This window comes from Bos taurus, chromosome 1 (genome assembly GCF_002263795.3).
Source record: "Bos taurus isolate L1 Dominette 01449 registration number 42190680 breed Hereford chromosome 1, ARS-UCD2.0, whole genome shotgun sequence".
In the NCBI taxonomy this organism is placed as follows: Eukaryota; Metazoa; Chordata; class Mammalia; order Artiodactyla; family Bovidae; genus Bos; species Bos taurus.
Window position 1 is genome coordinate 50,255,014 of NC_037328.1, and position 12,240 is coordinate 50,267,253.

The 12,240-nt window shown below is 34.9% G+C and overlaps 1 protein-coding gene across 12 annotated transcripts in view; it reads right to left on the reverse strand.

Annotated features, from left to right (window-relative positions):
• Positions 1-466: 466 nt before the first annotated feature.
• The window catches only part of CBLB (Cbl proto-oncogene B), a 225,864-nt gene continuing 214,090 nt past the window's right edge, over positions 467-12,240 (reverse strand). For 11 of the 12 annotated variants that reach the window (XM_024989738.2, XM_024989734.2, XM_024989731.2 and 8 more), the window contains one exon: positions 467-4,248. In XM_024989738.2, the coding sequence (XP_024845506.1) occupies positions 3,989-4,248 (260 nt within the window). In that variant the 3' untranslated portion in view covers positions 467-3,988. The remainder of the gene's footprint in view (positions 4,249-12,240) is intronic. The other variant, NM_001205923.2, reaches the window with a different exon arrangement.

Sequence of the window (12,240 nt, forward strand, 5' to 3'; positions counted from 1 at the left end):
TACTACTATGCATGTACCAGTGATTTTCACAACATTCTGTTATGGTTTCTGATATAAAAGCAGTTATTAACATGGTTTGTCTCCATTGTCCTCTCCCTGATATGTACTGGTCAGTGACAAATGATTAGAATAATCAAGAATTTAAAGAATATAAAGAACAGATGTTACTTTTAAGAAATATCAATTATATGGTATGTCATTAGAAGACAATCAGCTTTTCCCGAATTTGATATTTCTTACTCAGAGCCTTAATATAACTTTGACTTTTCAGTTCTAAGGCATGGGAGTAGCTTATCTATGTGAAATACCTTTAAATGATATGGTTTTGTTATTTAATAATTGAATCATTTGGGATGGGTACTTGATACAATGTTGACCATTAGCTCTGAATGTGAAGATAAAAAATACAACATAGAACTGCTCTGAAATGTTTGCATTCATTTGAAAAATAATATACCAACTCTGCTTTTGTTAACATTCATTTTATAAAATACCTTAAAAGAACAGATAAAATTGTACTGGAGTTTACATAATAACCAGAATTGAAAAAGGATGAATAAAATATAAATTAATTGAACACATAGCTATTTTGCCACATTAGACAAGTTTTAAAAAGGCATTAAAAATAAAATAGTAATTGAGAAGAAAACCCTTCACTCAACTGCTGTCATTTTCTGCAAACTCTTCCTAGAAGCACTAAAATTCCAGGTCAACAGGCAGTACCTGTATTGTTGAAAACATACTGTGATTTGCTTTCAAATCTGTCAGCATAAGAGAAAAAAAACTGAAAAATTTAACTGGGTTAGATAATTCAGTGCAAATTAAAGCTTCAAGTTGAAGATCTGAGAGGAAAAATAATGTCCAAACTGTAAGAAATGCTTCTGGAATTGAACAAGAGAAAAATTCACATTATGAAGAAATCTTCGCAAGTGTTCGTGTGTGTGGAATATTGAGTTAACCAATGGGCCCTCTGAGGTTCATGGGCAATTAGGGTTCTGTTATTAAGACTATTTGCAATACAGGCAAGGGAATATGGACGGGGAGGGGTCACCTTTATGGAAAGAAGTTCAAGTTGACCATAAGCTCTGCTGATTCAATTCTAGAAAATTTGGCCAGGATAGATATTATAGACATCAAAGGGGAAAGAGAGATTAATGATGGAGATAATTTACTGGATTATCTTTAAAGGTAAGTACTTCTGCCCCAGAATATGTTAGGGCACAGGGGAGAGCAGGTTAATGTTGGCCACGATCTGTTTTAATTATATAAATAGCATGTTGTACTGGCTTTAAAAATAATCATATTACCAAATTTTGAGAAATCAGAGGAATGTCAAACTTTGGATCACAGTGAAACCAAACCTGGATCATTTCCAGCCATTAATGGCTAGTCACTTTTATGATTAAAAACTGTGTTTTTAATTATTTCCTCAAAAAAAATCTTTTTTGAGTTAAGTAATAGGTAGCAGTAAGTTTTCAATGACAGTGTTTGATAGAAAGTTTCCACTCTTTCCATTCCATACAAATTTTTGATTTGGTCTTTTTCACGGGAAAACTAATGGTTGCTATTGAGAACTAGGTACAGAGAGATTTTCGTGCAGGCTAGTAAGTTTTCTTGCAAAACAGATTTTAAAAATTTCAGATCTAAACTTACTATGTTGTCACTATTTTTTTTCTCACTTTCATTGGAAATGTTCACTCATTTTTTAAGATTGTTTGAATGAGATTATACTATGCTTTCTAACACTCACATTTTACATCCTTCCCTGATCTATTAAGAATGTTATACAATGTTATCACAATGAAGTGGCAACTTTTGGCTTTTAGACTGTACCGAAGATCAGCAACTCATAAAACAAACAAACAAACCCAAAACACAGTGCTATTTCAGCATGACATCAGAAACTAATAAAAACAAATGAAAAATCATGATGCTGTAACATGGAGTTCATAAAGCGATGGAGAATTAGCCAATGCAATTTTTAAAAGTATAAAAAACTGCCCTCATATACTTACAGGAAGAACATTTAAGGCAAATTAAAAATTCTCTTCCAGGGACATGAACCAGCTCAGAATCAGATGAAGAAATTAAAACATGAGCACAAACTACCCAAGGCCTATGACTCCTCAAGGACCTCATGTTAGGAGACCAAGTTGTCAAGTCAGGGCACGTGTCAGCTCGCAAAGAAATGTGCTGCTTCCCTCCCCGGGTCAACACAAGGACTGTACAAGTCTTGACTTAGTTTCCTTTGGCTCTGCTACACGTTTGGTCACATGCTTTCAAATCCCAAAGAGGCACTCATTATCAGATGCATCTTTTTACATCACACTGTGTGAAGGTAAACGAGTAACAGAAATGTGCACAAACCCGCAGGCAGTACACATTTAGAAAACCACCTGTGGGTCAAGCATTTAACACAGACCTGGTTTTGTCTCAATTCTTTACTAAATAATAATTTAAAAAGACGACTGCCTGAAAATTCTGAAGCGCTGGTGGAAACCTTCCATGCTTTTGTCTAGCAGAGACACTTTCTGACCATCCAAAGTGCGGATAAAGGATAACAGAATACCACAATGCAATCACTTTGTGATGGTTTGTGCTTTAAGAACACAGTGCCTGACAGCACAGAGCACATCACAGGTGCCCAATAAATATCTGTAGGTTTAAAAGTAATAATGTGGTTTCTGAAGAACCTACTTTCATTTTGCAAAAAAGGCAAAACTATATAAATTTCTTTCACCTGACTGGATGGAACAACGTGGAGCAATGAATGAGACTCTAAAAATTAAATATGAACTCTAATTTGATGGTAGAAAATTATTAAGAATTTTGCAAAAAAAAAAAAAAAATACAACGTTGCCACAGTAGCATTAGCACTTAACAGTGCATCAAAGATTTACTGTTTCCACTGCAAGATGAACTGGTTCCTAAACTTGTTAGGTACCAGAGTGTAATCACTCAAACAGGAAATGAAGTCTGTTCCACTTTGGGAAAGGTATGCTCATAATTTTATCTGAAAATTACTAATACACTTCTGGGAGATGGCCCTCTTACTCAGTATGCCTCATCGGTAATGCGGGCATAAATACCAAGGGACCTCGTGATCTAACTTTAGCATGGCGCTGTCATCTGCAAGTGTATTTCTCCCACCTCTGCAGTAGTTGCTTTCCAATATTTCAGGTTATTATTGTTTTTTTTCTTTTTATAGTCATTACACCTCGAGGATGACAAAGATGAGAGTGTGGAAGATTAACGATCACAAAACTTACACCAAAAAGGGAAGCTTGTCTATATTATATGAAAATCCCTTATAAAAGGCAGTTCATTAACCAAAAATGCTTTATACATTCAGATTTTCCCCATCTCTCAACAGTGATGGTTTCCAAAGAGAACACTCAGTAGTGAAGGCCACGCACTTGTTTTGCATTAGTTTGATACGCTGAAAATCAGAACCTTTAAAGCATCTTGTAAATGGGAGAAATGAAACTGGACCTGGGTAGGGGGCTGGGATGGGAGTGATCACAATGAATATGTGACTTCACTGTTGACGCACACAGCAAGGGAGCTGGTGGGAAATGTTACAGCAGACCTGACCACTGCACAGAGGGTTGATCAAGAACACAGTACAGGTATCAAAAAAAACCAAAAATCTGAAAACAAAAGTAAAAAACAAACTGCAACTTTGCCAACTTGTAAACAGGAAAAGCATTTCACAGATTCAAAGTTCAAGGGAAGTAAACGTTTTAAATTATTTTTGTCAGTTCAACCCTGATTTAAAAGTATGGCTAGCAAGAGGAAGGAAGCCGCAGCCCTTGGCATCCTGAGCAAGCAGCAGCTGTCTTCTGAGAAGCAGCCACTTCCAAGCCTCTCTTCTCAAAGATGCCACGTGAGGAGGAGAAAGCTTCTCTCTTGAATCCCGTCTCTTTCTCTCCACACGCCTGGGATAGTCAGCGATTGCTTCACCTTCTGGTCTTTATGATCCTGGTTGCTATAGATTTAGACGTGGGGAGACTGGAGGGGGGAAGGCAAATTCCCGAAGGATGCTACGGGCCACTTCCACGTTATTCTGGGCTATCTCTAAGGCTCTTTTCACTTCTTCAAAGGCATAACCCTCTCCCATGAGTTTTGCAATTTTTGCATCGACATTTTCCAATGCTGCCTCAGGCCCGTGGGGTTTTCTGTGGTGAATTTCTGGTGCAGTCCTGCGGGGTCGTGGTTTAGGAGGTCTGGCTGGTGCTTGTGAACCATCTGTGTGGATTTTAAAGAGAAGTATTTAAATAAAGAGATAAAAAGAAAGACATTATACATCAGTAGGATTTCATTATTTTATATTAAAACAGTTTTTCATTGTTTCTACAAAAACCATTTTTATATACTGTGGTTGAATAGGTTATATTGTGTCTACTTTGAATGTCGGGAAAACAAAGATAAGATGTGTTGGAAATTTGAGAAATTAACACAAATGTCTTCCCACTTCTACATATTACTCTTTAAATCAGATGAAATAAAAGATATAGAAGGAAAAAAAAATAACTGAAAAAGAAAAGCTTTCACTCTGGCAATACAGTAACCCTTCTCTACTATGGTGGAGATAATTTCCTGGGAAGTTTCTACTGAAAGAAACTGTTACAAGCTCAATGATATTCCTGCTAGAACATCCCCATCAGGTCCTACGTCCCACCCCATGTCATAAGCAAGACTTCTGAGAAATACACTTTGCAGCATATTTTTCCAGTTAGAATGCTGGAAAGTGAGGCCTTACTGATGCTGGGGGGAAATAATGAAATAGCAGATGCTTTCAGACAGCCGTTAGTCAATAGGTTGGTGCTTTGCTGAAATACTTCATCCAGATTCCAATGTAGAAAGCTTAGCTTGGAAAAAAAAAAAAAAGCAAAGCCAGCAGAAACAGTGGAGAACTGGGTTCCAGGTCAGTCTCTTGGTATTCGTTTCCCAAAGTTAAACCAAATGACACTGGTGTCCAAAAATGGAAAGTAATCTCATTAAGAACAAAGAAAATATAGGCCACCACCATGCAGATCACCAGGAAGTGGGCCAGTAACTTAAGGGGGCACTTTTATCACAGATTTCCATTTATCTGTACATGGAATGTACTATCAAAAGCCTAGATTTTAAAAAGAGATTAAAAGTTGTCTTAAACCCATAAATGTTTGATGGCATAAATTTGACAAGACAGACATCAATATTTATTTAATCCCTTTTTTCTTAGATGACTGACAAGTGCAACATTCAGGGACACAGTTAAACAAACGAAGAAGTGAGGCTAGAACACAAATGCCTCATGACTCCTGTGCTCGTCCTGTCCTTCCTCATCTCTACTCCGCCAACTTTCCTGATGGCGTCTGCAAACACTGTAAGCTGATATTTTCAATAATAAATGTAAATCTGAGAATCATCTGATACATTATTTCACATTTTCTCAAAAGTATATTTGTCTGAGAAGGTAATAAAAAAAAATTCTATTTGCAATTCTAGCACTATCAACATACACAAAAGCTTCCAGGATGAAAATATTTAGTTCTACACAAAATTGGATGATAGTCTTATTTTTGTTTCTTTCTTACAGAATAATATCTAGTTTGAAAAAATATTATAGCTATAGATAAAGCTCATTCTACTTAGACATAAGAACACACATTAGTTTCTGGTTCTTGGTAAAGTCTGCTGTTTTGTGTATCTGCAACTAAACATCTCAAATTATTATGGTCTAGTAAATTGCACTTCTTACTGTTGAGGTTTCATTTATTTTTCTATTAAGTATTTCCATTAATGTCATGCAGAGATGGACAATAAATTATGCTTCTAATCCCTTCCAAAAAACTATTAAAGATTCTAGCAAGACTTCCTTTAATCAGTTACCACGGAATTTATACATTGAAATACTGTCTGTTCTGGCTTATTTTTTGGTGTGAAAAGGACCTAGAATTAAATACAAAGTTAAATTCCTTGTAGTTTTTGAAGAATTTTTCCAATACTGTTCTTTTATTCCTGTCTACAATACTGAGAAAGGCACATGACTATGAAGCATTTTTGATAAGTATAGCTGTGTAGACTACTCAACTGGGAAAGATGCTGTAACAGCAAGACATCTCATGGTATAATAAAAAATTAAGTTTTAGAACTTTTAGATTTTAGACTTAATAAACACATGTCTTTGATCTCAGTAGATGACTCTAAAAAATATGACATCTATCACCAAGAAAATCCCCCAAGAAATCTATTCGCTCTATGAAGCTGCTGTAGGTAATACTGGCCACATGTAATGGGAACATGCAGATGATAATTTTTTCTTGAGAAAGTTATTCTCTTCTTAAAAAATCATAAGAACTAAGCATAATTCAGGAAGCCCAAGTTAGGTTAAACCAAATGTTAGGGAAAATGAAACACCCTACAAAATGATTAAATTAAAACTAGAGGAGTTAAGGTATCTCTGGTCTATTTCAAATATCAATAGATATGATATTTGAGGAAATGATTCAAACCACTTGTGGAAAGAATCACAATAGATTTTGGATATATTTTCAGTAAAAAGGACAAACCTCCGAAGTAAAGATTAGTGCGTCCACAAATACATTTTTTTTTTAAAATACAAAACTCTCGTATATACCGGCTTATTTAACCCTAGTCCTTGCCACCCTAACCTGACATGTCTTTGGAATCTTACAGATGCCCTGAGTTGAACAGTATCATGTATTAGAGCCCATGAATGGAAGTAAGTGGAAGATATGTTGTGACTTTTTGCCACCTGTTATATATAAATTTCTATTTATTGCTGAATATTTTATTCAATTTGGAATTTAATTTTTTGTTTGACTGCTTTATTGTATAGTGTAGCTCTGCACCAGCAACTGACAGCTACAACTTTTCCAGGTGAGGATGTCAATGAGGAGCACCACTCAGAGACTTAGATTCATCTCTGCTTGGCCACTAAGATTTAGAGTGACTTGCAGCTAAGTAAGCAGTTTGCTTTTATAATTCTCACTCTGCAAATATACTTTTTTGTCTCCATTTTTAGAGGTGTAACTTATCTCTTCTCAGGGAGTATATGAATTAATGTAATGCTTGGTGTATGTGCTGAGGAGACTTTGAAAAAGAGAAGACAATGAATTCACATCTGTAATGGTAACCACTGTACTCAAATGCTGTATAGAAGAGCAATTACTATAAATCAATAGGGATTCAAGTGTGGAACAGGAAAAAAAAACCTTGGATTTATAGTGAGCTCTTATAAACTTTTAAGCAAGATACCAACAAGCAAGATCTCTTACAACTTGAAGTGTAACCTTTAAGAATAAAAAAAAAAAAAAATGTTAAAAAAGCTTCATGCTGATAATTATATCACATCACTTAAAGCCAACCCCTCTCTCTAGACACCTCTTCCTAAAATTCATGGGCTTCAGCCTTCTCTGTCCCCACTTCTTTCTCACAGTGTCTAAAAGAGGAAACACCAGGTCCTTACATTGGAATGTGTAGATGAAGGAAAGGAGCAGATGAACCCATCTTAGAGTTCCCTCAAAGGAGTTATGTTGTAGTTTTGTAGTACACTGGAATGACTGTGAATTTTACAAGCTCTGTGGGGATTTCTGTACCTGAATACATGTATACTTAAAAATGTGATTGGAAACACATGTGTTTATTCTGGGGTCACTGTCCATGCTCATGGTATTTTTGAACTCCTAGGAGCAAGGGCAACAATATCCAAGTAAGTGCAAGAAGATGAGGAGCCACCAGATACAAACAGTACATCTTCCTGGTCACTAGTTTTACTCAAGGATATGAGAGACTTAAACGTTTTTAAAGATGGAAATGTAGACATACCAAGTAAAAAGTAAAATTTGTAGACATTTTTGAAATAACAAAGATTTTTAAGGCAATTCCCTGCATGTGACTGTCCACTTTTAGTTAAAGACGTAATCCCCTTGTCATTCAGAGTTAGCTCTTTGGTGGGGAAAAAGATTTGAGAAGTGCTAGTGTGAGACTATATCAAAACGATGGACTATCATACAATAATTTAAAGTGATGTTGACATTTCAAAAAAAGTTTAATGATGTGTAAGAAAGGTATGATACTATATTATACTGTGGAGTATGATTTCCACTGTGTGAATGTGTGCATGGTCAACCATTAGAAAGACGGGCTCCAAAATGGCAATACTGTTTCTATTGATGACATGGTTCCAGGTGACTTTTGCTTCTTTAAATTCTACTTTATTCTCTAATGTCCATGTACTACTTTAATAATTTTAAACAAAGCTTAAGATTCTGTCTACTGTGCTTTTTACAAGTCTGAATCTTAAAGAATCTTGAGCTTCTTGAGCTTTTTAAACTCAAGAATCTTAAAAAAGTACAGAAAGCACACAGTAGCTCCCTAAAGTCATGTGATCATAATGCAGTTTTGAAATCTCTCCTACAATTTTAGATTTCTTAGTACCCTCTTTCTTCGCTACTGTTTTTGATTTTTCTAATTGGTATCTCCAAACTCAGCTTAGCAATCATTATTATATGAATGGGTGAGTTAAGTTTTTAAACCTAACAATATAAATGGCTGCATACTTACTGAGTCAAATCCTATCATTTACTAGCTTTGAGACCTTGGGTACATTACTAAACATTGCTGTCTCTCCCCCATTTAAGTTATGGCTAGATCTTTATCCCATAATAAAAACTACTGAAAATATATTAAACTAAATTCTGTTATCTATATTTAAAATTATAGGTGCTAAACTGTACATAATCTTTTTTAAAGTTTGAGATATAATTCTAAGATTATTTTTAGTAATTCACTGACAACACTTGGGATGGACATGAAGAATCTTGGAATACATATTTGTTCATGTATAACAATACCTGAGTATTAAAAATAAATAACTCATTAAGACATAAATCTCATTTTATTATTGACACATAAGTTGGATCAATTATTTCTGAAACTCATTATGTAAACTTGAATTGCTACCACTATCGATATACTCTCTAATTTTAGAAGGACATGTTTTAGATACACAGTTTTTACTAAATTACAAATATCTTCACATACACTATAGTAGGTAATTATGATTGTTAAAAACAGAGCCTAGGTTATAACTTTTTTAATACATTCAGAAAATTGTTATAGAAGTATTAGTATTATGTTTGTAAGAAAAACAACACTATGTTCTGTGGTTTTAAACCTGAAGCTGTGTATAAGGAAAAACATTTTAGGTAGCTGAACTAAAGTAAAACTCTATAACACTGCAATTTCCTTTGTTGGAACATAAAACCTTAAAAACACTATCTTAAAACATCTCTAATAACAATACACAATTCCAACTCTTATGTGAAATGAAGCCATAGTTTCCAATTGAGGTCTTAATATAAAATTCATTCAACATCTGATCACTTTTCCTTTAAGCTAATGAAGGAAAAGTAGTACTGGAATCAATTCCTTCTATGAGACATCCTTTACTTTGCAGGTATACTTGGTAATAATATCTGTTACAAACACATTTAATACAAGTCATGTGCTGAAATTCTAGCATTAAGTGTTGCCTTAAATGTCCTTCTAAATACTAAGAATATTAAAAAGCTCAGCTGTACTCATCAGCATGAGCAAAAACACATCATCATTATGACCTTGTATTCTGTCAGCTGGATTCCCTGGGTTTTTAAAGAATGGTATTCAAACTGTAGCACATATGTGTTACAACAAGAGAAAAGCGAACTGAAAAATGTGTAAAAGCTCCTGCATAGCTAGTATAGACATGAACCCCACGTGAAGAAATAAGCAGATTATTAGCAAAATAATAATTCTGCTAATATATGTCACCCATATACAGGTATATATGAATTTAACACAAGCTGGTAAAATCCACTTATTAACTATCATTATAACATATTCATATCATTAAATACTGTTAGATCTAAGAACTTTAGAGAGTTATAAACTTTTGGAGGGGGAAGAATAAAACATTTGGAAGGCTCTTTGTATATGAAGACACGCACACATCTTTTTTAGGTAAATGTATAAGGAAAATACTTTTAAATCAATTAAAATTTTGGAATTAGAAATATTCTTTTCATAAAGTTTATACATATAAATTGGTCACCATCAACTAGACCACCATAAAAAACAGAAATGGAATTTATAAGATGCAGCAAATTATACTGGAATCCTCAACAGTCATCTTAAAAAGGCCTTAATGGTATAAAAATGCTACTGCAAATAAGTGCTGTTAGTATCCCAAAGGCACGTATCATCCAGTCTCAAGTTTTTGATGGAAAGATCTAATCCAGAAGGCAAGCTAAGTCCCTCTCCTAGTATGAAATAAACTAGTGGACAGCTTGGTAGCCCTGTGAAGGAGCATGTGAACAAGTATCTTGCTAGAAAAAAAGTATCTTATTTTCCGTAGTTTGACTGTGTTTGTAAAGAGAGTTCAAGGAGTCACTTGAAATATTTGATGTTACAGCTAGCTGAGACCCTCAAAGTAATATCAAGACTAGTTTTTCCACTCAGGTAAAAAGCCAGTTCAGGCTTCTGGTAAATGCCTATCTGGGGATGTTTCAACGGGTTTGTCACTCAGAGTTCTTCCTTGAAATTTCTACCAGTTGAAATCATATATGTAAATGATGTTATTCTGGGCTCAATAATACCTGCATGCTATGGTGTAAACTATAAAGTTGTGAAAATAGAATGTTTAGGCCACAATCCTTTTTGTAACTTGAGAATATGTTTCTGTTAATACAGAGCTGGTGATACAGAATGTTATTTTTAAATCAGTCAAGGCACTGTTCTCAAAGTTGTACTTTAACATCTCAAGGAATTTGCTTTATTTTCATATATATATATATGCTGCTAAGTCACTTCAGTTGTGTCCGACTCTGTGCAACCCCATAAATGGCAGCTCACCAGGCTTCTCCATCCCTGGGATTTTCCAGACAAGAACACTGGAGTGGGTTGCCATTTCCTTCTCTAAGAGAGAGAGAGAGAGAGAGAGAGAGAGAGAGTGTGTGTGTGTGTGTGTGTGTGTGTGTGTGTGTGTGTGTGTGTGAACACTGGAGTGGGTTGCCATTTCCTTCTCTAAGAGAGAGAGAGAGAGAGAGAGAGTGTGTGTGTGTGTGTGTGTGTGTGTGTGTGTGTGTGTGTGTGTGTGTGAACACTGGAGTGGGTTGCCATTTCTTTCTCTAACTATATGTGTGTGTGTGTGTGTGTAGTTAGATACTGTCTTTCCTGACTTTCACATTTTTCTATCATTCTGGAAATCTTCCCTTTCAACTGAAAATAGTGTTTCAGTGGGTATCCATGGATATATCTGAAATATTGGACTGGCTAGAAGTAAACTGGTAAAGACAGCATGGACCAAAATTTGAAAAAGTTAGTAAAATTTTCCGAGTTATATTCAAGTGTGAAAACTTATGAAGCTACAGAGGGATTTTTACGTATCTCCCATGCGTGTCATCAAGTACAGAGCTATTGTGTTAGTAATTCTCAAAGCAGCTATCTACCTTGATTGGATGTTACAGAATGGACAACTGCTCACTATTAACAAATCTGTGAGCTGATATTTGAGCTTGAAAGCAAACTGAATTCAACAATACATTAAAAAGGATCATACATCATGATCAAGTGGGATTTATCCCAGGATTGCAAGGATTTTTCAGCATCCATAAATCAATTTGATATATATCAGATTAACAAGCTAAAGACTAAAAACCATATGATCATCTTGATACAGAAATGCTTTTGATAAAATTCAACATCCATTTCTGATAAGAACTTAGGCATATAGGGAACATACCTCAACATAATGAAGAACATACAGGGCAAACCCATTATGAACATCACACTCAACAATGACAACCTGAAAGCATTCTAAGATCAAGAATAAGACAAGGCTGCCACTCTTGCCACTTTTGTTCACAATAGCTTTGGCAGTCGTAGCCACAGCAGAGAAGTGAAAAAAAAAGGAATCCAAATTAGAAAGGAAGAAGTAAAAAAAAACAAAACAAAAACCTGTCACTTTGGAAGACAGCTTGCTATTATACACAGAAAATTGTAAAGATGCCACCAGTAAACTACTAGAGCTTGTTAATGAATTAGGTAAAGCTGCAGGATACAAAATTGATATACAGAAATCTGTTGCATTTCTATACATTAACAATAAAGTATCAATGAAATTAAGATAACAATCCCATTTACTGTCACAACAGAAAGAATAAAATACCTAGGAATAAACCTACCTAAGAA